This window comes from Hylobates moloch, unplaced genomic scaffold, assembly GCF_009828535.3.
Source record: "Hylobates moloch isolate HMO894 unplaced genomic scaffold, HMol_V3 SCAFFOLD_12, whole genome shotgun sequence".
NCBI classification, from domain to species: domain Eukaryota; kingdom Metazoa; phylum Chordata; class Mammalia; order Primates; family Hylobatidae; genus Hylobates; species Hylobates moloch.
The window spans coordinates 105,558,573-105,585,620 of NW_026652287.1; the positions used below are offsets into that span (position 1 = coordinate 105,558,573).

A 27,048-nucleotide genomic window follows, 5' to 3' on the forward strand; every position below is an offset into this window, starting at 1 on the left:
CACCAGGGTAAGGCAAGTTCTAGCAAGGCAGAGGGGGATCTGTGTGAGGAGGTACCTCTCATTACCACCATTGTTAATCATCATTGACTTGTTCATTCATAGAGAAAAAGTCATCTTGAACTATCAAACCCGAGAGCATAATGTCGGATACAGAAAGTCAGTGGGAGAAGTCATCTGTCATTAGGGGTGGGAGCAGGGAACTTAACACGGGCATCCAGGAAAAGGCAGGATGAGAAGAAACCGTGGACTTGGTAAAGCCTGTAAGAAACGTCACCATCTGAGCCATTGCTACAGCATCTGCCTGTATTTCTCACATGCTTACATGAAAGGCATTATTTATTCACTTGGACAACAAACGCTGCCTTTTTTTTTTTTTTTTTTTTTTTTTTTTTTTTTGAGACGGAGTCTCGCTCTGTCACCCAGGCTGGAGTGCAGTGGCATGATCTTGGCTTGCTGCAACCCCTGCCTCCTGGGTTCAAGCAATTCTCCTGCCTCAGCCTCTCCGAGTAGCTGGGACTACAGGCGCCCGCCACTACGCCCTGCTAATTTTTTTTTGTATTTTTAGTAGAGACGGGGTTTCACCGTGGTCTCGATCTCCTGACCTCGTGATCCGCCCGCCTCGGCCTCCCAAAGAGCTGGGATTACAAGCATGAGCCACCGCGCCCGGCCAACAAAGGCTGCTTTTCCTGAGATTCACTGGTCCTCCCATGATGGCATCCACAGATACTTCAAGAATCCTTCCTGGGGCCAGGCGCAGTGGCTCACGCCTGTAATCCCAGCACTCTGGGAGGTCGAGGGGGGCGGATCACGAGGTCAGGAGATCGAGACCATCCTGGGTAACATGGTGAAACCCCGTCTCTACTAAAAATACAAAAAAAAAATTAGCCGGGCGTGGTGGCGGGTGCCTGTAGTCCCAGCTACTCGGGAGGCTGAGGCAGGAGAATGGTGTGAACCTGGGAGGTGGAGCTTGCAGTGAGCCAAGATTGCGCCACTGCACTCCAGCCTGGGAGACAGAGCGAGACTCCATCTCAAAAAAAGAAAGAAAGAAAGAAGAGAGAGAGAGAGAGAGAGAGAGAAACGATCCTTCCTAGGACGGTGAATCACTCCTATAATCCCAGCACTTTGGGAAGCTGAAGCAAGATGATCACTTAAGCCCAGGAGTTCGACACCAGCCTGGGTAACACAGTAACATCCCAACTCTACCAAAAAAAATGGTTTTTTTAAATTATCGAGGCATGATGGTGCATGCCCGCAGCCCCAGCTACTGGGGGGGATCACTTGAGCCTAAGAGGTCAAGGGTGCAGTGAGCGATGATGGTGCCACTGCACCTCAGCCTGGGTGACAGAGCGAGACCCTATCTCAAAAAAAAAAAAAAAAAAAAGTCCCCATACTAGCAGTCACCCATAGAATATAAAGAAAGCATGGTGCCCTCCACCACCTTTTACTTCTATACCTAACCAGCAATTTTGGGGGGAAAAGACATAAATGGGGAAGAGTTCTGACACATGACTAGCTAAGAAGGTTTTGAAATAAAAGTAAAGAGTAGGAATTCTGCCAGGTGCAGTGGCTCACACCTGTAATCCCAGCACTTTGGGAGGCCAAGGCAGGTGGATCACCTGAGGTCAGGAGTTCGAGACCAGCCTGGCCAACATGGTGAAACTCCGTCTCTACTAAAAATACAAAAATTAGCCAGGAGTGGTGGCATACACCTATAATCTCAGCTACTCAGGAGGCTGAGGTGGGGGAATCGCTTCAACTTGGGAGGCGAAGATTGCGGTGAACCGAGATCGAGCCATTGCACTCCAGCCTAGACAACAGAGAGAGACTCCTTCTCAAAAAAAAAAAAAAAAAAAAAAAAGAAAAGAAAAAGAAAAAAAAATATATATATATATTATATTACAAGCCTATGCTAATTACAGCAGCATGGGACAGGAGAAACAGAAAGACTTATAGAATGAAATTAAGAATAGGCTGGGTGTGGTGGCTCATGCCTGTAATCCCAGCACTTTGGGAGGCCAAGGCGAGCAGATCACCTGAGGTCAGGAGTTCGAGACCAGCCTGGCCAACATAGTGAAACCCCATCTCTACCAAAAAAATACAAAAATTAGCTGGGCCTGGTGGCACATACCTGTAATCCCACCTACTCGGGAGGCTGAGACAGGAGCATCACTTGAACCTGGGAGGCAGAGGTTGCAGTGAGCCCAGATTGTGCAACTGTACTCCAGCCTGGGTGACAGAGTGAGACTCCGTCTCAAAAAAAAAAGGGGGGGCGCAGTGGCTCACACCTGTAAACTTTGGGAGGCCGACGTGGGTGGATCACGAGGTCAGGAGTTCAAGACCAGCCTGGCCAAGATGGTGAAACCCTGTCTCTACTAAAAATACAAAAATTAGCCAGGTGTGGTGGTGTGTGCCTGTAATCCTAGCTACTCAGGAGGCTGAGGCAGGAGAATCGCTTGGATCTGGGAGGCGGAGGTTGCAGTGAGCCAAGATCGTGCCACTGCACTCCATCCTGGGCAATAACAGCGAGACTCCATCTCAAAAAAAAAAGAAGAATAAAATGTGTGTCACCAGCCCCCCAGCACATCCCTTCCACGACAGTAGAGTGTAGGGCAGGGCTCTGCCTGCTCATTTCGCCCCAGGAGGCCAACCTTCCCTGATAGCCCAGAATATTTTGGGAAAAAAAAAAAAAGTTATTTTCCGTCTCCCCAAGATCCTCGAGTTCAACTAGACATTTCCTACATAAATGTTTTGTTCTGCCTGCTCATTTTGGTGCCCTTTTCTCCCTTCCCCACCACCCGTGCTCCTCCCCAGTCTGCCCTGGCCTCCAGCCCTGGGGATCAGTTGCGGTGGGGTCCCTGGTATTCCGTACCCTCCTCCCTTTGTTTCCGTTGGTTGTCACTCCTGCTGAATGTATTGCTTTTTAATACAGTACTGCAGGGTTTTTTTTAAGTAAAATTGTTTGGAAAGTAAAAGAGAAAAGGAATAATGTGTGTGATGCATTGAATAAATAACACTTCATAGATCTGTAGTCTAGTGGGGGAATAAGAAAAAGTTTTAAAATTTTTATTTATTTTAGAGAGAGGGTCCTACCTCTGTTGCCCAGGCTGGATGGAGTGAGCAGCACAATAGCAGCTCACTGTTACCTCAAACTCCTGGGCTTAAGCCATCCTCCTGCCTCAGCCTGCCCAGTAGCTAGGACTAAAGGTGCACAATACCACTCCTGTCTAATTTTTTTACTTTTAATTTTTTTTCCAGAGACCTGGTCTCACTATGTTGCCCAGGCTGATCTTGACCTCCTAGGGTAAAGTGGTCCTCCCACCCTGGCCTCCCAAAGTGCTAGGATTATAAGCATGAGCCGCTGCACCCAGCCAAAAATTATTATTATTTAAATGTATTTATTTATTTTTATTTTATTTTATTTTTTGAGACGGAGTCTCGCTCTGTCGCCAGGCTGGAGTATAGTGGTGCAATCTCAGCTCACTGTAACCTCTGCCTCCTGGGCTCAAGAGATTCTCCTGCCTCAGCCTCCCGAGTAGCTGGGACTACAGGCATCCGCCACCACGCCCAGCTAATTTTTTGTATTTTTAGTAGAGACGGGGTTTCACCATGTTGGCCAGGATGGTCTCGATCTCTTGACCTCGTGATCCTCCCACCTGGGCCTCCCAAAGTGCTGGGATTAAAGGCCTGAGCCACCACGCCCGCCTATTTATTTTTTTTGAGATGGAGTCTCGCCCTGTTGCCCAGGCTGCAGTGCAATGGCGCCATCTCGGCTCACTGCAAGTTTTACCTTCTGAGTTCAAGTGATTCTCCTGCCTCAGCCTCCTGAGTAGCTGGGATTACAGGCATGCGCCACCACACCTGGCTAATTTTTTGTATCTTTAGTAGAGATGGGGTTTCACTATGTTGGCCAGGCTGGTCTCAAACTCCTGACCTCATGATCCACTCACCTCGACTTCCCAAAGTGCTGGGATTACAGGCGTGAGCCACCGCACCCAGCCTCAAAAATTATTATTATTATTTTGAGACAGACTGTCAGCTCTGTTGCCTAAACTGGAGTGCAGTGGTGCAATCTTGGCTCACTGCAACCTCCACCTCCCAAGTTCAAGCAATTCTCCTGCTTCAGCCTCCTGAGTAGCTGGGATTACAGGTGCATACCACCATACCCAGCTAATCAAATATCTTAGCCGGGAACTGTGAACCACACTCAGGTGTGTCTGCCACACAGGGCCATTCTCAGGTATGCTTAAGCCATTGCTATGGGGTGTGTTTACTATGCACACGAGAAGAGATGGGCAGGGTCGCAGCCTGCAGCACTGCCCACGGACAGCCCCCTGCATACGGCGGTTACTGCTTGGGGTTCCTTTTCTCACCATCATCACCCCAGCTGTGCTCCCAAAGTTCACCCATGGACCACCGGCCTGGCACCACCACAACTGTTCCAGTGTCTGTAGCCTCACCTTCAGTTCCTACTGTGCCCTGAGAAGCACTTACGGCCTTTGAGCCAGAGGCTCAGCACCCACACACCCCCACCTACATCTCCACTAGGCTTCGGGTAGCAGGTCCAACTCCTGAGACTGGGCAGACTCCCATTTTCCGGAGGCCTCTGCTCCCCACCTACAAAGCTTGCCCCAGGGCCTCTACATGTGCCGTTCACACTGCCAGGGACACTCCTCCCCCAGTTACTTCCTGCTTGCCCTGCTAGCCTCAGTCCAGCAACCTCCAGGCTTTGTCAGATCGTGTATCCACAGCACTTCACAGGGGAGTTATCCACATCCACTGGCCCAGCCACCGCCTCAGCGGCCCACCAAAGACCCACAGATGGAATCGGCGTTCTCATCTCTCTACCTTAGAGCAGCTGCGAGGCTGGCCGGCTGCTCCCACACCCTTGGCCTTACACAGACACAGACACGGTCATCCCACAGGGATGGCTGAGGTTCTTGGCTGGGAGACAGGGAAGACCCTAAAGTAAGGTCTTCAGGGCACTAGCCCCTGCACTCCTCCATTGCTCCTTCATCCACGCAGACATACAGACTTCTGTGAACACATTTGAGTTTATTCTGCCACTGCTACAGGGCCCACTTTCATTTCCAACCCACTGAGGTTGAGGGTATGGCCAGGCTGGGATTCACGCAGGCCCAGGATGAAAGGGACACCGAGTATGCTGGGGTGGGGATGGCTGGCTTTGATCCCTGCCCCGGTGGGTTGGCCAGGTGGTCAGAGCCTCCAGGTTCCCTCACACACAGCCTGGTACATTTCTGCCGTCAAGGGCCGGAAGGACTGGGCCCGGCTGTCCAGTACAAACAGAGGGTCAACCACGATCCCCACATTGAAGCCCTCACGCACCAACCGGGTCTTCATCAGTTTGAACGTGCTGGTGACCTCCACGGCGTCCTGCAGGACAGTGACCATGGTCCCCTCACTGTGACATCCACCCGCCCCCCGGCTATGATCTTCCACCCACCCACCCGGCCACCCTGGGCTCACCTGGATGCGGATGAAATGGGGGGTAGCGTAGGCAGGGAGCCAAGCGCGAACATGCCGGTACAACTTCTGCCCGTCGAAAGTCTGGCCAGGGGCTAGCTGCACAGCAGCCATGCCCACCTTACCCTCACACCCTAGAGAGCAGTCTGGTCACTCTCGGCTGACCCATCTCGAGGGCCCATAGCTGACCCTCCAGCCTCGCCCAGCTCTGCTCACTGGCTGTGAGATCCAGCAAGTCTCTAAACCTCTCTGGGCCCTAGCACTTCCCCACCTGTAAAATCAGAATAACGACCCCTCCACCCACACAGCTGTTGGAAGTGTAAAATGAGAACCCTCCGCACCTGGCACGCACACGCCATACACGTTAACCTGTTGCAGGAAGTCCACCTGCGACAACACGCCCTCCACCTCGTGCGTGGACACGTTCTCGCCCTTCCATCTGCAGGGTTGGAGCCCGCGCTTGTGACCACGCCCCCGGGAAGGGGAGGCCCCGCCTCTTGTCCCCGCCCCGCCCCTTTTGGGGATCAGGAAGCCCGGTCAGCCCCGCCCCCTCTAAAATCGAGAAGCCCCGCCTTCGCGTGGGAAGTCCTGACTCCAAGTTCCGCCCTCTTACGATGGGAAAGTCCCGCCTCTTCAGCCTGACTCCCTGTAGGATCTGAAAGCGTCCGTGGCCCCGCCCCAGCCCCGCCCCGAGAAACCCTGCCTCGGACCGGAAGGTGTCCCCGAGGCGGTCGCGGAAGTAGAGGAAGCCTTCGCGGTCCATGGCCAGTACGTCCCCGGTGTTGTAGTAAACGTCGCCCGATTGCCGCACGTTGCGCACCAGCTTCCGTTCCGACAGCTCTCGGGGGCCGCGGTAGCCCACGAAGGGTTGGTGGCTTAGCACCTTGGTCAGCAGCAGCCCCGGCTCCCCTGGGAGCAGGAGCAGGAACAAGAACCCCTGGAGCCCACCAGCCAAGCCCCCTGCTGGAGGTTTTCAACAACGGTGGACTCCATCACCCAGCACCCTGCCAAGGACAGACCCAAAGACACAGACAGGGAGATCCAGAGATGAGAGATTCAGAGACCCTGAGAGACTGCGACGAGAGGCACAGAAAATGAGAGAGAAGTATAGAGAAGGCGGTATCGGGAAGCCCATGAGAAGCAGGAAAAGGATAACAAGGGATGGAAGACGGACAGACAAATGGCAGTGACCTTGCAAGGCCCTGGGAGAGGACACTAACAGAAGGTACAGGACAAGGGACCAATGGCTGGAATGCCGTCTTCCACAGAAAGCTCAAGAGAACAAATCAGATGGACACCCAGAGACCCAGTAAATCAGAGCAAGAGATCAAGGCAGGGGGATTGGACAGAGCCGAGAAGCTGAGGCAGAGGCCCCAGATGGTGGTAAGACAGGCCACTGGCTCAGGGTCCAGACGAAGGCTGCAGACCCCTCTGGTGAGCACCAACGTCAAGGTTTTGGGCAGCTCGTTCCAGCCAAGGAGAAGACTGAGGGTCGCCACCCCCGCCACCCAGGAAAGGCTCCTCAACCCCCATACCTAGCCCTACAGGGATGCAGAAGCCCTGACTGTCCCTCACAGGCTCTGCCGCCTCCATGTCGAACTGCACCAGCTCAAAGGGGGACAGCATCTGGGGTAGAGGGTGGGGTGTCGACATAGGTCCTGTGGGCTCACCCTCAGTCAGGGCAGCTGCACACCAGGCACCTGCACACTCACTCGAAGGAGGCAGCTCATCTTGCCCAGGGCCCCGCAGCGCCCCACATAGTTGACTAAGCCCATGTTGCCTTCTGTGGAGCCGTAGACTTCCCAGATCCGAATAGGACCGAAGCGCTGCTGGAAGGTCTCCCACACATCAGCCCGGAGTCCATTGCCCATTGCCAGGCGGACTGTATGTGTCCGGTCCTCTGGTTGCTACAGGAATGTCCCCAGAAGGGTGAGGAGGTGCTCTTGGGGCATGCCTTGGAACCTTTACCTAGAAGGGGTGTTATCATGGGTCCTTGCCTTGGGAGTTACCTGGAAGGTGATGGGGGACCTCTACCTAAGGGATCTACCTGGGTTACTTAGATGAGAGTAGTTCCTGGAGTCTTTTAAATAGAGGGTTACCTGCAGGGGTGACCTGAGAGCTTTGCCTGGGGGACGTTACCAGAGGTGACTGGAGGCCTCATCTGGGGTGTCACCTAAGAGTAGTTACCTAGAACTTTAATGTAATGGAAATTTAATTTTAATTAATTAATTTTTAATGGAAATTCTCACGATAGGGGTAGGGGCTATTATCCCTGTTTTCCAAATGAGGACACTGAGGCTCAAGGTAACACAGCTATCAAGGAAACCACTATTGGAAGCCTTGTCTGGAACTCATTATCTGGGGTTCTTGCATGAGGTGTATTATCTGAGGGACTTGAGTTCAGTACTGAATCTTTACCTGAGATCTTTACCTGGGATATCATCTGGGATTTCATACTTGGGTGTTCACCATGGAGCCCTAATCTTAGAGCCTCACCTGGGGAGTGTTACACAAGTACCGCAGGAGCTCGCCCACATACAGGATCACTGTCACGCCATGCTGCCGACAGTCATCCCAGAAGCAGGAAGTAGAGAACTTGGGGGCCAGAACACAGGTGGCTCCTGGGAGATGACAGGAGAGGGGGTTTCAGGTCATGCTTCCAAGTTGTTGTAAGAAGCTGCTTTTAGCACCTGTGTTCACCCACCCCCACACCCTGAAATACAGGACAATACTGAGTTCATCTTTGTGTCCTTGGCCCAGCCAGGACTGCTGTCACTAGAAGAGCATAGGCAGGCCTGGGTTCAAATCCTGTCTCCAGGATGCCTGGAAAGCTCCGTGCCTGTTATAAAGTGAGCAATGCTAAATAAGAGCTGTAAATATTAATTTTTTAATTTTTGCTTTTGAGACGGAGTCTCACTCTGTTGCCCAGGCTGGAGTGCAGTGGTGCAATCTCTGCTCACTGCAACCTCTGCCTCCCGGGCTCAAGCGATTCTCTTGCCTCAGCCTTCTGAGTAGCTGGGATTACAGGGACCCGCCACCGCGGCTGGCTAATTTTTGTACTTTTTTTAGTAGAGATGGGGTTCCACCATGTTGGCCAGGCTGGTCTTGACCTCCTGACCTTTCAGGTGATCCACGCACCTCAGCCTCCAAAGTGCTGGGATTACAGGCATGAGCCACCACGCCCAGCCACATTTTTAATTTTTATTTTTACTTGTCACTGACTCAAAGCTCAAATCACTCTTGATTACGATAAATGAATGCCCAGCTAAGCAGATGGGTGGGCAGGTGGATGGATATGGTGGATGGATGGAAAGATGAATGGATGGACAGTTAGAGTAGTGAGTGAGTGGATGGGTGACAGAGTAGTGAGTGAGTGGATGGATGGGTGGACAGTTAGATGGTTAAGCCATGAAGTAGTAGTGTTGTTGAATGGTCATTTGTATGTAGATTAGGAGTAGTTTGTACAGTTAGAGTAGTGAGTGAGTGGATGGATGGGTGGACAGTTAGAGTAGTGAGTGAGTGGATGGATGGGTGGACAGTTAGAGTAGTGAGTGGATGGATGGGTGGGTGGTGACATGCAGAGGCAGGGGGGTAGAAAGATGGATAGGTGGCCAGGCGAGGTAGCTCATGCCTGTAATCCCAGCACTTTGGGAGGCTGAGGTGGGCAGATCACGAGGTCAGGAGATCAAGACCATCCTGGCTAACATGGTGAAACCCTGTCTCTACTAAAAATACAAAAAATTAGCCGGGCGCGGTGGTGGGCGCCTTTAGTCCCAGGTACTCGGGAGGCTGAGGCAGGAGAATGGCGTGAACCTGGGAGACGGAGCTTGCAGTGAGCCGAGATAGCGCCACTGCACTCCAGCCTGGGCGACAGAGCGAGACTCCGTCAAAAAAAAAAAAAAAAAAAGAAAGAAAGAAAAAAGAAAGATGGATAGGTGTAAGGATGGATACATGGGTGGGTGGATGAATGGATGAGTGAGGAAGTAGGTGAGTAGGTAGATGGGTGGGTTGGTGAATGTTTGTATGGATGTATTGATGTATGAACACATGGATTAATAAGATATAGGGGGCTGGGCGTGGTGGCTCACGCCTGTTATCCCAACATTTTGGGAGGCTGAGGGGAGTGGATCACCTGAAAGATCAGGAGTTTGAGACCAGCCTAGCCAACATGGTGAAACCCCATCTCTACCAAAAAATGCAAAAATTAGCCAGACATGGTGGCGCACACCTGTAGTCCCAGCTACTTGGGAGGCTGAGGTGGAAGAATCGCTTGAACCCAGGAGGGGGAGGCTGTAGTGAGCTGAGCTTACACCACTGCACTCCAGCCTGGGTGACAGAGTGAGACCCTGTCTCAAAAATAAAAGCAAAAAACTGAATCTAACAACACCTCTAGATAAAGTTTCCAATTTAACAAGAAATGCAGATGAAAGGGGAACAGAGACCTACAAGCAAATACAATGGGGAGACTGTTTAATTGTTAAAACAAAACAAAACAAAAAAACAGCCAATTGGCTGGGCACAGTAGCTCACACCTGTAATCTCAGCACTTTGGGAGGCCAACGTGGTCAGATCACTTGAGGCCAGAAGTTCAAGACCAGACTGGCCAACAGGGCGAAACCCTGTCTTTACTAAAAATACAAAAAAATTAGCTGGGTATGGTGGTCCACACCTGTAATCACAGCTACTCAGGAGGATGAGGCATGAGAATCATTTGAACCGGGGAGGCAGAGGTTGCAGTGAGCCAACCTCACATAACTGCACTCCAGCCTGGGTGACAAAGCAAGACTCTGTCTCTAAAAACAAAACCAAACCAAAACAGCCCATTGGAGAAATCTGAACATAGATGGACGTCATATGATATTAAGGGGTTATATCATATGATATTAATGTTGTTAGGTGTGATAATCACTTTGGTTACAGTTTCTTAAGTGCTTATATGTTAGAGATATGTACTGCAATATTTACAAGCATAAAGATACAGTGTCTAGGATTTGCTCTGATATATTCTAGAAAGAAATAGGGAAGTGGCTGGGCACGATGGCTCATGCCTGTAATCCCAGCACTTTGGGAGGCCGAGGCAGGTGGATCACCTGAGGTCAGGAGTTCGAGACCAGCCTGGCAATCATGGCAAAACCCTGTCTCTACTAAAAATACAAAAGTTAGCTGGGTGTGGTGGCGCGTGCCTGTAATCCCAGCTATTCAGGAGGCTGAGGCAGAAAATTGATTGAACCCTGGGGGTGCGGAGGTTGCGGTGAGCCAAGATGGCACCATTGCACTCCGGCCTGGGCGACAGAGCGAGACTGTCTCAAAAACAAACAAAACAGAAACAGGGAAGTACATGTGAAATTAAACTGGCCCCAGGCGCGGTGGCTCACGCCTGTAATCCCAGCACTTTGGGAGGCTGAGGTGGGCGGATCCCCTGAGGTCGGGAGTTCGAGACAAGCCTGACCAACATGGAGAAACCCCGTCTCTACTAAAAACATAAAAAAAAATTAGCCGGTCGTGAGGGCACATGCCTGTAATCCCAGCTACTCGGGAGGCTGAGGCAGGAGAATCGCTTGAACCCAGGAGGCAGAGGTTGCAGTGAGCTGAGATCACGCCATTGTACTCCAGCCTGGGCAACAATAGTGAAACTCCAACTCAAAAAAAAAAAAAAAAAAATTGGCCGGGCACGGTAGTTCACATCTGTAATCCTAGCACTTTGGGAGGCCAAGGTGGGCACATCACGAGGTCAGGAGTTCGAGACCAGCCTGGCCAACATGGTTAAACCCCGTCTCTACTAAAAATACAAAAGTTAGCCAGGCACGGTGGTGGGCGCCTGTAATAACAGCTACTAGGGAGGCTGAGGCAGGAGAATTGCTCACAAGTGCTCAGCACCATGCCTGGCTTTTTTTTTTTTTTAACAGATGGACTCTCACTATGTTGCCCAGGCTGGTGTTGAACTCCTGGGCTCAAGCGATCCTCCTGCCTTGGTACCCCAAAGTGCAGGGATTATAGGCATGAGGAACCACATCTGGCCATGATAAAAAGTTTGAAAACAAAAAGAGGGCCGGGCGCGGTGGCTCACGCTTGTAATCCCAGCACTTTGGGAGGCCGAGGAGGGCGGATTACGAGGTCAGGAGATCGAGACCACGGTGAAACCCCGTGTCTACTAAAAATACAAAAAAAATTAGCCAGGCATGGTGGCGGGCGCCTGTAATCCCAGCACTTTGGGAGGCTGAGGTGGGTGGATCACCTGTGGTCAGGAGTTCGAGACCAGCCTGGCCAACATGGCAAAACCCCATCTCTACTAAGAAAACAAACATTAGCCAGGTGTGGTGGCGCATGCCTGTAATCCCAGCTACTCAGGAGGCTCAGCCTCAGCAGAGAATTGCTTGAACCCGGGAGGCGGAGGTTGTGGTGATCTGAGATGGTGCCACTGCACTCCAGCCCGGGCGACAGAGGGAGACTCTGTCTCAAAAACAAACAAAAAAGAAACACAGAAGTACATGCAAATGAAACTGGCAACACGTTAACAATTATTGATGCTGGGTGAAGATACATGAGATGTCATCAAACTATTTTCACTTTTTTTTTTTTTTGCAAGGGAGTTTCACTCTTTTTGCAACCCCCGCCTCCCAGGTTCAAGTGATTCTCCTGCCTCAGCCTCTCGAGTAGCTGGAAATACAGGCTCGCATCACCATGCCCAGCTAATTTTGTATTTTCAGTACAGACAGGGTTTTACCATGTTGGCCAGGCTGGTCTCCAACTCCTGACTTCAGGTGATCCACTGGCCTCATCTTCCCAAAGTGCTGGGATTATAGGCGTGAGCCACCATGACCAGCTAATTTTTCTATTTTAAGTAGAGACAGATTTCACTATGTTGACCAGGCTTGTCTCAAACTCCTGAGCTCAGGTGATCCACCCACCTCATCCTCCCAAAGTGGTAGGATTACAGGCGTGAACCACCGGGCACGGCCTAAACTTTTCATAATTAAAAAAAAAAAAAAATTGGCCAGGCACGGTGGCTCACGCCTGTAATCCCAGCACTTTGGGAGACTGAGGTGGGTGGATCACGAGGTCAGGTGTTGGAGACCAGCCTGGCCAACATGGTGAGACTCCATCTATACTAAAAATTCAAAAATTAGCCTGGCATGGTGTTGGGCACCTGTAATAACAGCTACTCGGGATGCTGAGGCAGGAGAATCGCTCACAAGTGCTCACCACTGTTGCGGGAAGTCAGGGACCCCTAACAGAGGGACCAGCTGGAGCCATGGCAGAGGAACATAAAATTGTGAAAATATCATGGACATTTATCACTTCCCAAATAATACTCTTATAATTTCTTATGCTTGTCTTACTTTAATCTCTTAATCCTGTTATCTTCATAAGCTGAGGATGTAGGTCACCTCAGGACCCTGTGATAATTGTGTTAACTGTACGAATTGATTGTAAAACATGTGTTTGAACAATGTGAAATCAGCGCACCTTGAAAAAGAACAGAATAAGAGCGATTTTAGGGAACAAGGGAAGACAACCCTAAGGTCTGACTGCCTGTGGGGTTGGGCAAAAACAGCCATATTTTTCTTCTTACAGAGAGCCTATAAATGGACGTGCAAGCAGGAGAGATATCGCTAAATTCTTTTCCTAGCAAGGAATATTAACATTAAGACCCTGGGAAAGGAATGCATTCCTGGGGGAGGTCTATAAACAGCTGCTCTGGGAATGTCTGTCCTATGCAGTTGAGATAAGAACTGAGATGCGCCCTGGTCTCCTGCAGTACCCTCAGGCTTACTAGGGTGAGGAAAAACCCCGCCCTGGTAAATTTGAGGTCAGACCGGTTCTCTGTTCTCGAACCCTGTTTTCTGTTGTTTAAGATGTTTATCAAGACAATATGTGCACCGCTGAACATAGACCCTTATCAGTTCTGCTTTTGCCCTTTGCCTTGTGATCTTTGTTGGACCCTGATCAGTAGTTCTGTTTTTTGCCCTTTGAAGCCTGTGATCTTTGTACCTACTCCCTGTTCTTGCAGCCCGTCCCCTTTTGAAATCCTTAATAAAATTTGCTGGCTTTGAGGCTCAGGTGGGCATCACGGTCCTACCGATATGTGATGTCACCCCCGGAGGCCCAGCTGTAAAATTCCTCTCTTTGTACTCTTTCTCTTTATTTCTCAGCTGGCTGACGCTTATGGAAAATAGAAAGAACCTACGTTGAGGCTGGGAATGGTGGCTCACGCCTGTAATCCCAGCACTTTGGGAGGCCGAGGAGGTGGATCATGAGGTCAGGAGATTGAGACCATCCTGGCTAAATGTGAAACCCCATCTCTACTAAAAATACAAAAACTTAGCCGGGCGTGGTGGCGGGCGCCTGTAAGCCCAGCTACTTGGGAGGCTGAGGCAGGAGAATGGCATGAACCTGGGAGGTGGAGCTTGCAGTGAGCCGAGATGGCGCCACTGCACTCCAGCCTGGGCAACAGAGCAAGACTCCATCTCAAAAAAAAAAAAAAAAAAAAAACTACTTTGAACTATTCGGGGCAGTTTCCCCCGATACCACCATGCCTGGCTTTAAAAAATTTTTTTTTAACAGATGGCCTCTCACTATGTTGCCTACACTGGTGTTGAACTCCTGGGCTCAAGTGATCCTCCTGCCTTTGCACCCAAAGTGCAGGGATTATAGGCATGAGCAACCACACCTGGCCATGATAAAAGTTGGAAAACACAAAAAGGCCAGGTGTGGTGGCTCACACCTGTAATCTCAGCGCTTTGGGAGGCAAAAGCGGGTAGATCACAAGGTCAGGAGTTTGAGACCAGCCTGACCAACATGGTGAAACCTCGTCTCTAGTAAAAATACAAAAATTAGCTGGGCGTGTTGGTGCGTGCCTGTAATCCCAGCTACTCAGGAGGCTGAGGCAGGAGAATCGCTTGAACCCAGAAGGTGGAGGTTGCAGTGAGCCAAGATCATGCCACTGCACTCCAGCCTGGGTGACAGAGCGAGACTCTGTCTCGAAAAAAAAAAAAAAAAAAAAAAAGAAAGAAAAAAAGAGAAAAAACAAAGAGCAGGCAAACACAGTAATCTCAGCACTTTGGGAGGCCAAGGCAGGTGGATCACAAGGTCAGGAGTTCAAGGCCTGGCCAAGATGGTGAAATCCCGTCTGTACTAAAAGTACAAAAATTAGCCAGGCATGGTGGTGGGCACCTGTAATCCCAGTTACTCGGGAGGCTGAGGCAGGAGAACTGCTTGAACCCAGGAGGCAGAGGTTGCAGTGAGCCAAGATCATGCCACTGCACTCCAGCCTGGGCGACAAAGCAAGACTCTGTCTCGAAAAAAAAAAAAAATTAAAATTAAAATTAAAAAAAGAGAAAACAAAAAGAACAAGCTATGGAGAGGTCCCTGTCTAGATTCTGAATCAAGAGTCCAGAGAGACAGCCCTGTGGAGTGCTTGGGAGCATTCCTACTCCAGCTGCCCTTGGGGCCATGTCACAAATCTGGGCCAGCATCCCCATCATCTCCTGAGGACCACACCTTCCTTGCATGCCTGTGACCATCACTCATATCAGGTCTTGTTACCTCCTGACCAAAGCACGGCCATTAGGGACTGTGTGGGTGTCCAAGCTTCTGTCCATGTGGCCCTGGTACTCACTGGTGGGTGTCCCTTCTCAAAAGTGAGAACACAGGGTGCTGGGTAACCTATGGTGTCTTTTTGCCTTGACAGCCCCACCCTGACACTTACTCCAGTGGTCCTGTAGATTGGAGGGATCCTCCGAAGTGGGCTTACCGAGATCTAAGCAGCCGAGGATCCCAACGACAAGTCCCATCACGTGGTACAGAGGCAGGACCGTGTAAAGCACATCATCAGCTGTGGCCCCAGATAAGGACAGCATCTTGCTCATCTGCAGTACCCGCTCATGCGTGAGGATGGCTGGCTTCGGGAGGCCTTGGGATGAAGGCATGGCAAGGGCAGGGTGGTGACATGACAGCACAGAGAGGGGCCTGACCAGAGGGACAGATCTCCAACAGCCAGGCCTACATTGGGGTTTGAGGCTCTCAGACAACAGTCAAGTATAGGGATTTGTGGTTGGGTTCACAGGCTGAATTTGGACTGACAGTAATATGTCAAGATCAAAGGTTTCAGTGGCTGTTTACTGCACACGGGAAGAATTCTGGCATTGACCTCTCAAATTACACTAGAGGTCAGAGTTCAGGCCAAATGTCAAAATCAAGTCTGGGAGCAGTGGCTCACGCCTGTAATCCCAGCATTTTGGGAGGCTGAGTTGGGCAGATTACCTGAGGTCAGGGGTTAGAGACCAGCCTGGCCAACTTGGGGAAACCCTGTCTCTACCAAAAATACAAAAATTAGCCAGGCATGGTGGTGTGTGCCTGTAATCCCAGCTACTCAGGAGGCTGAGGCAAGAGAATTGCTTGAATCCAGGAGGTGGAGGTTGCAGTGAGCCGAGATTGCACCACTGCACTCCAGCCTAGGTGACAGAGCGAGACTCTGTCTCCAAAAAAAAAAAAAAAAACAGCCAAACAAACAAAAAACAAATGTCAAAATCAGAGGGTAAAGTGGTTTCAGAGGTCAACACTGAGGCACAAGTCAAGTGTGGGGTCAGGTCAGCCTGAGAGTTCAGATGCTGGTGCTAGGGCTAATGGGCACCCTCACCAGTGGTCCCCGAGGTATAGATGAAGAGGGCAGGGCTTCTCCATGTGATCCCAGCACGCAGGTCAGCAGGCACTGGGTGGGAGGGTGCTGCATCCAGGGCAGCCCCCAGAGCCCCCACCCCTGGTGTAGGGGAGGTATGGCTGAGGTAGAAGCAGCGGATGTTCTCAGCCTGCAGCTTGGGAAGGATCTCCTCCAGGCTCTCCCGGAGGTCTGCAGAGATGGGTCAGAGGAGAAACAGAGGCAAGGCTCACCTTTGAGGTTGCGAGGTGGGATCTGAGACCCACAGATGCAGGCAGAGGAGCAGCTAGTAGAGAAAAGCATCCATGTTGTTTGGTAAAGAATCCCACAGTTAGTATTTTTGGTCAAATTGTGGGAAAATTAAACTCTGGTGACCTGAGAACTACTTTCTGCTCATAAGTCTTGATTATAATTGCCTGTGAAAGTAGGCAGGTGGGGACCAAGGGCCTCTGCCAGTCCCACCAGGACCCCTGTCCTACAGTCCCTGCCCTTGCCCCCTTCCATTCTCCACTGGCTCCAAGACCCTCACCTGGGTCCACCACCAGCACTCGGGCTCCAGAGCTCAGCACAGACTGCACCAGGGGCATCCCCCGGCCATGCGGGTTGATCCAGGCTGCTGGGCAGCCCAGCTTGGCCAGCCCCAGCCACATACACAGGGCTGGAACGGCCTGAGAAGCCAGCACCAGGAGGGCAGTAGGCTCCCCGGCACACAGGCTCGCAGGGCCACCCAGCTCAGCCTTCAGGGCCCATGCCGCCTGGCAGGCCCGGGCATCCAGCTCACCAAAGGTGACTGAGCCAGCCCCAGGCCCTGTCCACACCAAGAGTGCCCTGCCAGGCTGCGCTCGTGCTCGCCGCTCGAAGGCATCTACAAAGGTGTCAGGCGGCTGCCGGCTCAAGCATCCCCTAATCTTCAGGCCCAGGTGGAGGATCTTGGCCAAGAAGATCACATCAGCCGGCAGCCAGCGTAATCCTGGGGGCGGCCGTGCTGGCAGGAGGGTTAGTGCCAGGGCCGCCGCTGCCAGGCTCAGCCCATGGGGCACCCAGGGGCTGAGCCAGGGCCGTGCCAACATGGCCAGCCCAAGTAACACGCAACATGTGGGATCCCCCAGGAGCCAGCGCAGGGTCAAGGCCATAGCCACAGGCCACACTGGCTGCCCCAGGCCCCAGAGCAGGAGCAGCAGCAGCAGCAGCAAGGCCAACTGTCGCCTGACACCCATGGTACCAGCTCCTCCCTAGGAGCAGCAGCTGTGGAATGTTCAGGCTCACCTCTGGCCCCTCAGAGTAGCCCAATGGCTCCTCCCCAGGGGTGGTGGCCCTGGCACTCCTGACAGTGGCTGGTCCTCTCCCCAGGACTTTGCCCTCAGCCCTTCTCCTCTACATGTTTGTTTGCTCTGCCTGGTCTTGTGTGTGGGTCCAGCCCCTCTCTGCCTGGCACTAACCCTTTCCATCACTGGCCTCTGGGTTCCCAGGTCTCTGCCCCTTGGGCACCACCACTAGCCTCCTTCCTTCTGTCCTGCTTGCCCCATCCACCCTCCAGGGCTGGCATCTAACTCCCTTGCCTCCCCTCCCATCCCTGCTGTGTACCAGACACTCAGAGCACAGAAATCCCTGCCTTTGGGAACACTCCAATCAGGCCAAACAGAAGAGCAACAGGACAGCAAGGTGGACCTCACTGGGAGGTCCTCCTGTGACACCCACGTAAACCCTGAGGAGAGGGGCTCAGCCAGGCTAAGCCCCTTGTCCCATGATCCAAGGAATCGTAGCCTCCTGCCAGGCGTACAGCAAGTGCTCAGTAAATACAGGAACACTCGCATCGCCTGGATTCAAACCCAGTTCTGCCCCCGACCCATGTGCTTGCTCTGACTCTCTGCTCCACCTCTGGCTTTGATGACGATGGAGTCCTGGGGTTCAGGAGATTGAAGTCAGCCCATGATGCACCCAGTTGGATCATCAAAGCCCTGGCCTCTCACCTTGAGGAGGCAGTCTCAGAAGGTGAACCCAGAGGAGCTGCCATTGGCCTACGAGCCTGGCAGGTCAGGCTGGGGTAAGGCCTGAGGCCTGAGGCCACACCCCACTCCACCAGCTCCAAATCCTTACGGCAGGGCACCTAGGCTAGGAGCCACTATTGTGCTGAAAAGGAGAGGGGCAAAGGGTGGCTGCTCTCTCCGCTGGATGCAGGGGCCTGGGACACTGGCTGGCCACTAGGGGTGGTGTCCCCAACCGCCCAGCAGTCAGCCCCAGGATCCCACCCCTCACTGTTTCCTGCCCCCAACACAGCCATCGGAGCCCTCCTTGAACTTTGCCCCCAGCACCAAGGGCAGATATATGGGGGCTCATATACCCTCAGTGCAACCTGGCCCCAAAGATCCCCCTGGGCTCCCCACAAGTAAGGTGCTCAGCCACCTACGTCAGGGTCGGGGAGAGGAAGTCTTAAGTCCAAAAGGCCCTTAGAGCATCGCTGGAAGATCTATGGGAGGGGCCTCAAAGGTCGTGGACAGCAGCAACCAGGAGTCTGATGGGGCTTTCATGTGGCTTCCCTCTCGGAGACCCACCTCAGATGTGGCCTGCCTATCCTACTCCCCAGAAGACTGAGGGATCCAAGAGAACCAAGTGCCGGTTATATATGCAGCCCACCTTAGCCCTCACAGAATAGAGGTCCTACATGACAAAGTGGACCATCCTGTTCCTGCCCAGGACAGCCTGTGGGCCGCATGGATGCCACCCAAGAACAGGGACGCTGAGCCCTGACACCCACAGCTTGTCTATGAGGGCAAGGTACGCACCGAGCCAGGTGCTCACAGCTTCGTGGTTTAGGCCCCATGGCCTACAGTCCTTTATTAGAGTGAGAGTCCCGAGGCCCAGCCCCCGTATATGATGGGTCCACTTGAGTCTCCTTAGGGGCCCCATGAGGCAGTAATAGCTTGGGTAGGGAGCTAGGGACCTTGCCCAGCCTGACCCTGGGGCAGGCGAGCGGCCCCCCAGCCCCCACCCCCACCCCAGGAGAGGGCGGGGTGAGAACCGGAGTCAAATCTTGGGCCGGGTCCAAGCGCCTGAGCGCCCGGTTTACGCAGGAAATGGTCTAGTTCTCAGAAGTGGTCTAACCAGCCCCAGCCCGGCTCCACCTGGAGGGTTCAAGTACATGGAGGAGAGGAGTAAGGCGGACTTAGGCCCTGGTATGGAGAAAGGGTGAAGGGAGAGAGAGGACCTGCGCTCAGGAGGGAGCGTGGTCTAGTGGCGGGAACCACGGGTCCCGTAGCGGGCGTGGCCGAGTGTGCGGGAGGCCCCGGATCCACCGTGGGCGAGGCCACGGCCCAGTCCCATCAGGGCGCAGGGTGCGCGGCCAGGTGGCGCTCCAGCAGCGCGCGGTGCGAGAAGACCTTGCCGCAGGCGGGGCAGGGCGCGCGCTCGGGCCGGTGAGTGCGCATGTGCACGTTGAGCGAGCTCTTCTGCGTGAAGCGCTTGGCGCAGACGGCGCACTGGAAGGCGCGCACGCCGGTGTGCGTGACCATGTGTTTGAGCAGGTAGTCGCGTAGAGAGAAGGATCGCCAGCACACGGCGCACTGGTGCGGCTTCTCCCCTGCGGACGACAGGGCGGGCCGCGAATGCAAGTCAGACTCTACAGCTCCCCGCCCCCACCCCACCCCCACCCTGGGCGCCTGGACCTAGCAGGGGCTCCCCTCCCCTCCCGAACCACCACCCCGGGATCCCTTGCCTATCAGGGAACACTCCTCTCACTATGGGATCTTCCTGCCCAGCAGGGACACCCCCTCCTCTCCAGGACCTCCCTTCACGTTGGGACTTTCCTGCCCAACAGGGACCCTCATACACTGTGAGGTACCTCTCTCCCATCCCTTCCTGGCAGGGACCCCCTTTCTGTTATCCTGGGATACCACTGTCTGACAGGGCACCCCTAAATCCGGCAAGCACCCTGTCTGCAGGGAACCCAGCCTGTCTGGAACATCTGTTGCCCATCTGGACTGCCCACTGGGATCTCCCTCTACCCTCAGGGACCCTCCCCCTCAACCCCTACCCACCTGGCACAGGGAGACACTCGGACCTGGCCCCCTCGCCCGTGCCCATAGAGTCTCCTAAACTCAGTCTGACAAGGCCAGTGCCCTTTCATAAGGAGGGACCTGGGCACACCTGCCACCTTCCTGCAGGAACCCCCAGTTGCCCAGAACCCCTGCCCACTGGCCACTATAACGTCCTTGGTGTGATAGAGAGAGCTCCTCATTCTGGGTTAGGGGAGGGGAGGCAGGCTGAGTCCACCCCTAGATTCATCAGGTGTTAACAAAATGCCTATCTCAGCCAGGCGTGGTGGCTCACACCTGTAATCCCAGCACTTTGGGAGGCCAAGGCGGGCAGATCGCTTGAGGCCAGGAGTTCAAGACCAGACTGACCAACATGGCGAAACCCCATCTCTACTAAAAATACAAAAAATTAGCCGGGTGTGGTGGTGCATGCCTGTAATCCCAGCTACTTGGGAGGCTGAGGCACAAGAATCACTTGAACCCAGGAGGCAGAGGTTGCAGTGAGCCGAGATCACACCACTGCACTCCAGCCTGGGCAACAGAGTGAGACTCAGTCTCAAAAAAAAAAGCCTATCTCACTGGCAGGGGACTGAAAGGCAGTGCCTGCCAGAGGGTACCCCAGACTAATCAGGCCCAGGCACCTGGCTCAGATCACACACTTCACACAGCCAGCACTACCTTGGGGCCTCTGGCAGTTCCCTGGTGACTAATCACCCAACTCCCTTATTCCCAGGCCCCTGGCTTCTCCCAGGGCAGCCAGAGGTGACTTTAAACTGACATCTCAGTCACTCCCCAGCTTAGAACACCATGGCTTCCCCACCACTCACAGTCAAATCCCAAGTTCCAGTCCCTGCAGAAACCCCCCTCACTATCACTGTGGCCTTCCAGCCAGATTTTTGCTTTTTCTGACAATGCTCAGCAGGCTTCTGCTTTCCATTCCTTTGTCCTCCATCTCAGCCCCCAGGGAGCACCATCCTCCCACTCTTTACCTCTCCTGCAGCACTGCAGAGCCGCCTCCCTGACACAGCCAAGGTCTGAGGGAACCTCCCCACAGCTTTTCGGGGTCCTCTGCAGCTGTGGAGTCCCCACACTGTACCTGTTTTCCTACTCCTGCCCCAGTCTCAGGAGTTCCTGGTGCCTTCATCCCACCACCTCTGAGGGCTTTCTACCCCTGGGCCTGTAAACCCATCCTCCCTTGCTGTCAGCCCATCCCGGGACTGCTGGAAACCAGAGAGACACAGAAGCCTCCCAGGAGCATGGTTTCCCAACCTGCCAGGACCCCCTGCCAAGGCTCCGTCCCCATCACGTGCGTCCTAGGCTGCTCAAGGTTCCACCACCACCCTTCCAAAGGCCAGGACAGGCTCCTGCTTCCCAACCCAGCCTCAGGATCCCCCTCCACAGAAGCCAGTGCCTGCTGCTCCACAGAGCGGGGCTTTCTCCTCCCCCACATACCTTGTACTTGGGGGAAGGCTCAACTTCCAGGCCCCCTGCTACCCAAAAGTAACAGAACAGTGCCAGTGCCCTGTAACTAGTGCTCAATGCCCCCTCAGGTTTAACTCTCCAATGAGAGATTGCTCCCTCTCCTCTCCCGCCCTGGCTCACCCGAGTGGATGAACATGTGCTTGGTGTAGTTCTTCCGGGAGCTGAACGTCTTGCGACAGTGGCTGCACTCATAGGTAGGTGGCTCAGCACCTGGGGTGCGAGCAGGGGTGCCTGAGGGGGCTGTGGTGGGAGCAGCAGAGGGAGCTGGGGCCTCCCCCAGCTGGGTACTGGGGGCTGCCTCGGGCTGGAGTGTGGGGTAGAAGGCGGGTGGGGGCGCAGGGGCTGGCCCCGATGGTGCTGAAGGGGGTGGTGCGGGTGGCCCGGGGGCACCCAAGTGAAAGGGGAAGAGTGCAACGGGCGGCCCTGGGGTCTTCACACCAGGCGGGCGGGGTCCAGACAGTAGGCCATCAGGCTGGACAGGGGTCTCAGTGGGACAGCCTTCGGGGACAGCGCCATCCTCGTCATGCCAAGTGGATACATAGCTGTCTGGAAATACGTCCTCAGCTGCCCCAGCTCCCCGAAGAAAATCCCTCCCAGCACCACTGTAGTCAGCGAGGCCAGTGGGTGCAGCGGGCTCCTCGCACGCGCTGTCAGCAGCAGCAGTGAGGAAGCCGGCAGCACAGTCTGGGAAGGAAGGAGGTGCCTGGCCCTCGCCTGGGCCGCCACCTTCGCCGTCCTCACCATCGGTCTCATCGTCACTTTCCTCGTCATCCTCGTCACCTCGGTCGTCAGGGGCCGCGGACAGTGAGGGGTCAGCATCAGGCCCCTCAGCCTTGGCAGGTGTTGGGGGCGCAGGCAGCTGCAAACGCGCGGGCTGGCGCTGCTTACGGCTGTGTGCAGCACCGGGGTGCCCCGGGGGACGCGCAGCCAGCAGGTGGCGCAGGCGGTGACGCAGCTGCGCAGGTGCGAGTGGCGGGGGCACAGGGGTGGGCAGAGGGGCGGGCGCAGAGGTGCCCGGGGCTCGAGCGCGGGCGATAATCTGCGTGCATTCGTCGATAACTGTCTGTATGCGAAGCACCGACGCGGCCGTGAGCACCTGCAGAGCTTCACCCTGCGCCACAACGAGCGAACCGCTGTACAGGAACTCGACCAGCTGTCGCACCGTTTGTGCGGGCACCACCGGAGGGACACGGATCTCAGAGTGGCCCAGCAGCAGCTTGTCTTGGAAGAAGGGCGAGCCGGCCGCCAGCACGCAGCGGTGGGCACGCAGCGAAGCTTCACGAATGCGCACAGTCACATCACAGAAGTGCCCCCCCAGCCTCTGCCCATTGAGGGTCTCAAGCAGAGATCGTGAGAAGTTCTGCAGGTGTATGTGGTGCACAGCCTCTGCAGCCGCCATCTGCACAGAACAAGAGGAGGGCAGGGAGAGGTCAACTGAGGACCCCCATCTGTCCCAACGTCCCTGTCACCTCACCCCTTGTTGCAGGACAGGGCTCAAGAGTGCACCACACTCCAAGGCGCGCTAACCCATCCTTCCCCAGCTGCCCTTCACAGTCCCCATTCCCAACACAGGACACTCCAGCACTCCCTCCTCCCCCCACCTCAGACCCAGCCAGGCGGTCAACAGCCCCCCATTAACACTGCAAACCCTAGCACACCCCTAGGAGAGGGTGTTGGCCTCGCTCACTGTCCCCAAAAAGGTTCAGGCCTTGGCCTACTCTATGTTGACTCACCCACCCCACCCCAACTCCAATAACCCTAAGCCTCCCCATGTGCCCCTCCAAGAGGGCAGCCCTGTGTGTAGAAGAGGCCAGGGACCCCCATCCCAACTGGCTAACCTGCCTCACCCAGAGCAGACCTTGCTCTCTACCCAGCTAGCTTCCACTCCTCCTCCACCCCTGCTGGCAGCTCCTTTTGGTTTCCTTTAGCCACATCCCCCCAGTATGACACCCTGTGCATAGGCAGGATTGCTGCCTCTGAACCAGGTCACCCTAACTAGTATATACAGAGGCTTTCGCAGGAGTGGGATGGCATGACCTGCTTCCTGGGCAGAGTGGTTCTGGGTGTGCCTAGTCACTAAGGGCTGAGGGTAAAAGGTTGGGCATTACCTTGGGAGATGCCCCAGGGAAACCAGTACATGGTCCCTGGCAGCCCCTAGCATAGCAAGCAGGGAGGTGGCTCCTGCAGCCCCAGCTTCTTGCCATCTCGATGGGGACTGTGGGGCCCAGGGTGTGGGTGTGGCACAGAGAGGGGAAGTGTGGAATGAGCAGGGGTGTGTGACTGGATAGGTGCGCATGGAGCAAGCGGGGACACGGCCCAACATCAGGCACCAGAAAGGGGAGGGGTAGTCCCCAGAGGACCCCGGAATCTGAGGAGTTCTGCTACTCCATCCATCAAGCAGGTAAACCGTGATCCTTCGGCCTGTTTCCCCTTCTTTCAAACAAGGGATGAGATACTCGGCTCATCCCGCACCCAGATGCACACACCTCCAGTCTAAGGGAGGAGGGTAGGAGCTCTGGGCTCTGACATCCGTATAGGCTCCACCAGCCTGTCTCTCCCTTGGAGTCACAAAGCCCCAGAGTGGGCTCGGCTTGATGCTACCCCTACACCCTCGGGCTCTACTGGGGTCTCAAGATTCAACCCCTCCGACTCCTTATGCCCAATCCGCCGTCCCTTTGCTCAGCCAGACGCCTCCCTTTCTTGCATGCCCCACATCTGACCCTCAGACCACTTCGAGCACCTCCACTTACCCGTTCCCGCTGTCCTGGACGGATGAAGAAACCTGGCTGGTGTCTCCGCGCCCCTCGCCTCCCCTTCTGTTCCCCACACGGCAGCCAGAGGGAGCTTTTCCAGACTACAGATCCGGATACACCACCCCGCTGCCCGGCCCCGTTCTGAGCCTTCTGTGCAACGCCTCAAAAAAGCCAGGCCTGTGCCCGCGCAAAGGCTAACTCAGCAAGCAGCACCCGCCCCATCTGTATTCACCTAGCACCTGAAAGGCTTCTAATCTGTGTCCGGCCGACGGGGACGGAAACTTGCGCATCAGCCCGAGAGACCTTCCCTTCCCTTCCCGCCCCGCCCCGCGGCGGGCTCCATTCCTCAGTCCCGACGCCGCAAGGCCGGCCTGGACACTTCAGAACAAAGGCCTGCCCTCGAGACCCGGCGCCCAGGCCAGCTTCCCGGGTCCGGCGCCGCACACTCCCGCCACGCCTTCGCCGCGCCGTGCACTTTACTCCGAGCGCGTTCTCCCATACTCTGCTCCATTGCCCGCGCCCTACCCTACGCCCAAAGCACCCCTCTGACCCGCCGCGGCCACCCCGCACTCTGGCCCGCGCCGTACCCCGGTCCTGCAGCGCCCCCTCGCGTTCGCAGCGTGCGCTTCTAGCGGAGCGCAGGTGCCCCTGCCCTGGCACGTCCCAGCCTCCTCGCCCGCCCTGCAGCAGGGGGATGCCCATTCGACCCCACCTCCGACTCCTGTTCAGGCACCAGGATCTGCCGTGGCCGCCGCCTCCTCACCGACTACAAGGCCGCACTTCCGGGCCGTTACGCCGCCGGAACGGAAGCCTGCGGTCGCGGCGGCGCAGGGGAAACCCTAGGCCGAAGCACGTTTCCGGTATTTTTATGGCGATCAGCTCCCGCCAGTCCGCACTCCGGCTCTCCTCTTAGTCGGAACCAAAGTCGAAGAGGCTAGGGCTGCCGCGTCGCGAGGAATCTCCGGACCACAGCACTCTTCCGGCGTCGCCCAGGAGATCAGGGGTGTGGCGGACCTGCGCGATCAATCCGCAGACGCCCTGTAATGCAGAATGGGAAGGCAGTTCCCGGCGCAAGTCCCCAACCTGTTCTGGCCAGTTTAAACCCCACTGCGAACCGGGGAAGTGGCCTTATTCCTGTGACACGGGAGAGACCTGAAGTAGGTCTCGGTCCCTGGCCGCCAGGAGGCGCAGGCAAGCTACCACTACTGCAGACGCTCCAGGCCCGCCCGCTGTGGGTGGGATTGGGGAGAGGACCGCATCTCGGCCTTGGCACCTTCTGCTACAACGCAGACAGGAACAGACAACTGCCTCACCCTGCTCTGGGCCTCCCCTGAGCTAGACCCTGTGAAATTCTGGGACATTGCAAGTCAATCTGGTATGGGGGACAGAATTCTGAAAATGGCCCCCTCCAAGATTCCGTGCCCAAATCCCCAGAACCTGTAAATATTATTATCTCACCTATGAATAGTTACACTACATGGTGAAAGGGTTTTTGCAGACATAATTAAGGTTACTCATTAGCTGATCTTAAAATAGGATATGATTCTGGATTATTTTGGTAGGTCCAAGGTATCATAAGGCTCCTTAAAGGGAGAAGAGGAAGGTGGAGAAACTTGAAGTAGGAAAAGGGTTCCAGAGGCTCTGAAGGTAGAGAGGTCCATGAGAGGGAATGCAACAGGACAGGTGTCATGCTGAGAATCTGAGAAGAGCTGCAACAACAGCCAGCAAGAAAACAGACCTCATGGCCCGGCGCAGTGGCTCACGCCTGTAATCCCAGCACTTTGGGAGGCCGAGGCGGGTGGATCACGAGGTCAGGAGATCGAGACCATCCTGGCTAACACAGTGAAACCTCATCTCTACTAAAAATACAGAAAATTAGCCAGGCGTTGTGGTGGGCGCCTGTAGTCCCAGCTACTCGGGAGGCTGAGGCAGGAGACTGGCATGAACCCGGGAGGCGGAGCTTGAAGTGAGCTGAGATCGCGCCACTGCGCTCCAGCCTGGGCGACAGAACGAGACTTCATCTCAAAAAAAAAAAAAAAAAAAGACTGGGCGCGGTGGCTCACGCCTGTAATCCCAACACTTTGGGAGGCCGAGGCGGGCGGATCACGAGGTCAGGAGATCGAGACCATCCTGGCTAACACGGTGAAACCCCGTCTCTACTAAAAATACAAAAAATAATTGGCTGAGCGCGGTGGCGGGCGCCTGTAGTCCCAGCTACTCAGGAGGCTGAGGCAGGAGAATGGCGTGAACCCGGGAGGCGGAGCTTGCAGTGAGCCAAGATAGCGCCACTGCAGTCCGGCCTGGGCTTTTTTTTTTGACACTCCGTCTCAAAAAAAGAAAAGAAAACAGACCTCAGCCCTAGAAGTGCGTGGAGCTAGATTCTGTCCACAACCTGAATGAGCTTGGAAGTAAATTTTTCCCCAGAGCCTCCAGATAGCAGCTCAGTCCATACCACACCTTGATTTTAGCCTTTATGAGACCCACAGAAGACCTACTTGGGCTTCTGACCTATGGAATGGTGAGCTAATAAATGGATATTGTTTTAACCTATGGAGTTTCTGGTAATTTGTTATAGTAACGATAGAAAACAAATACATCTGGTGAGACCCAGGGCCTCCATACAGTGAGAGTCCAGTAAATGCCA

The 27,048-nt window shown here is 54.6% G+C and overlaps 2 protein-coding genes across 4 annotated transcripts; both read right to left on the reverse strand.

Moving 5' to 3' along the window:
- Nucleotides 1-5,032: 5,032 nt before the first annotated feature.
- On the reverse strand, nt 5,033-17,390 carry SLC27A5 (solute carrier family 27 member 5). Of its 2 annotated transcripts, none has more exons than XM_032171353.2 (10): nt 16,920-17,390; nt 16,121-16,330; nt 15,236-15,394; nt 7,978-8,102; nt 7,194-7,388; nt 7,017-7,107; nt 6,192-6,390; nt 5,823-5,920; nt 5,485-5,615; nt 5,033-5,391 (listed from the first exon to the last, which is right to left on the reverse strand). In XM_032171353.2, the coding sequence occupies exons 1-10, from the start codon at nt 17,353-17,355 to the stop codon at nt 5,215-5,217; spliced, it is 1,821 nt and encodes a 606-aa protein (XP_032027244.1). In that variant the 5' UTR covers nt 17,356-17,390; the 3' UTR covers nt 5,033-5,214. The 2 variants fall into 2 exon arrangements, with proteins under 2 accessions (XP_032027244.1, XP_032027243.1); XM_032171352.2 differs by having other exon boundaries at nt 16,668-17,390.
- A 1,549-nt stretch (nt 17,391-18,939) lies between these two features.
- Nucleotides 18,940-25,238, reverse strand: ZBTB45 (zinc finger and BTB domain containing 45). Of its 2 annotated transcripts, none has more exons than XM_032171396.2 (3): nt 25,117-25,238; nt 21,772-23,050; nt 18,940-19,715 (listed from the first exon to the last, which is right to left on the reverse strand). In XM_032171396.2, exons 2-3 carry the CDS (start codon nt 23,048-23,050, stop codon nt 19,459-19,461), a joined length of 1,536 nt encoding a protein of 511 aa, XP_032027287.1. In that variant the 5' UTR covers nt 25,117-25,238; the 3' UTR covers nt 18,940-19,458. The 2 variants fall into 2 exon arrangements, with proteins under 2 accessions (XP_032027287.1, XP_032027288.1); XM_032171397.2 differs by lacking the exon at nt 25,117-25,238 and adding an exon at nt 24,637-24,977.
- Between the last annotated feature and the right edge of the window lie 1,810 nt (nt 25,239-27,048).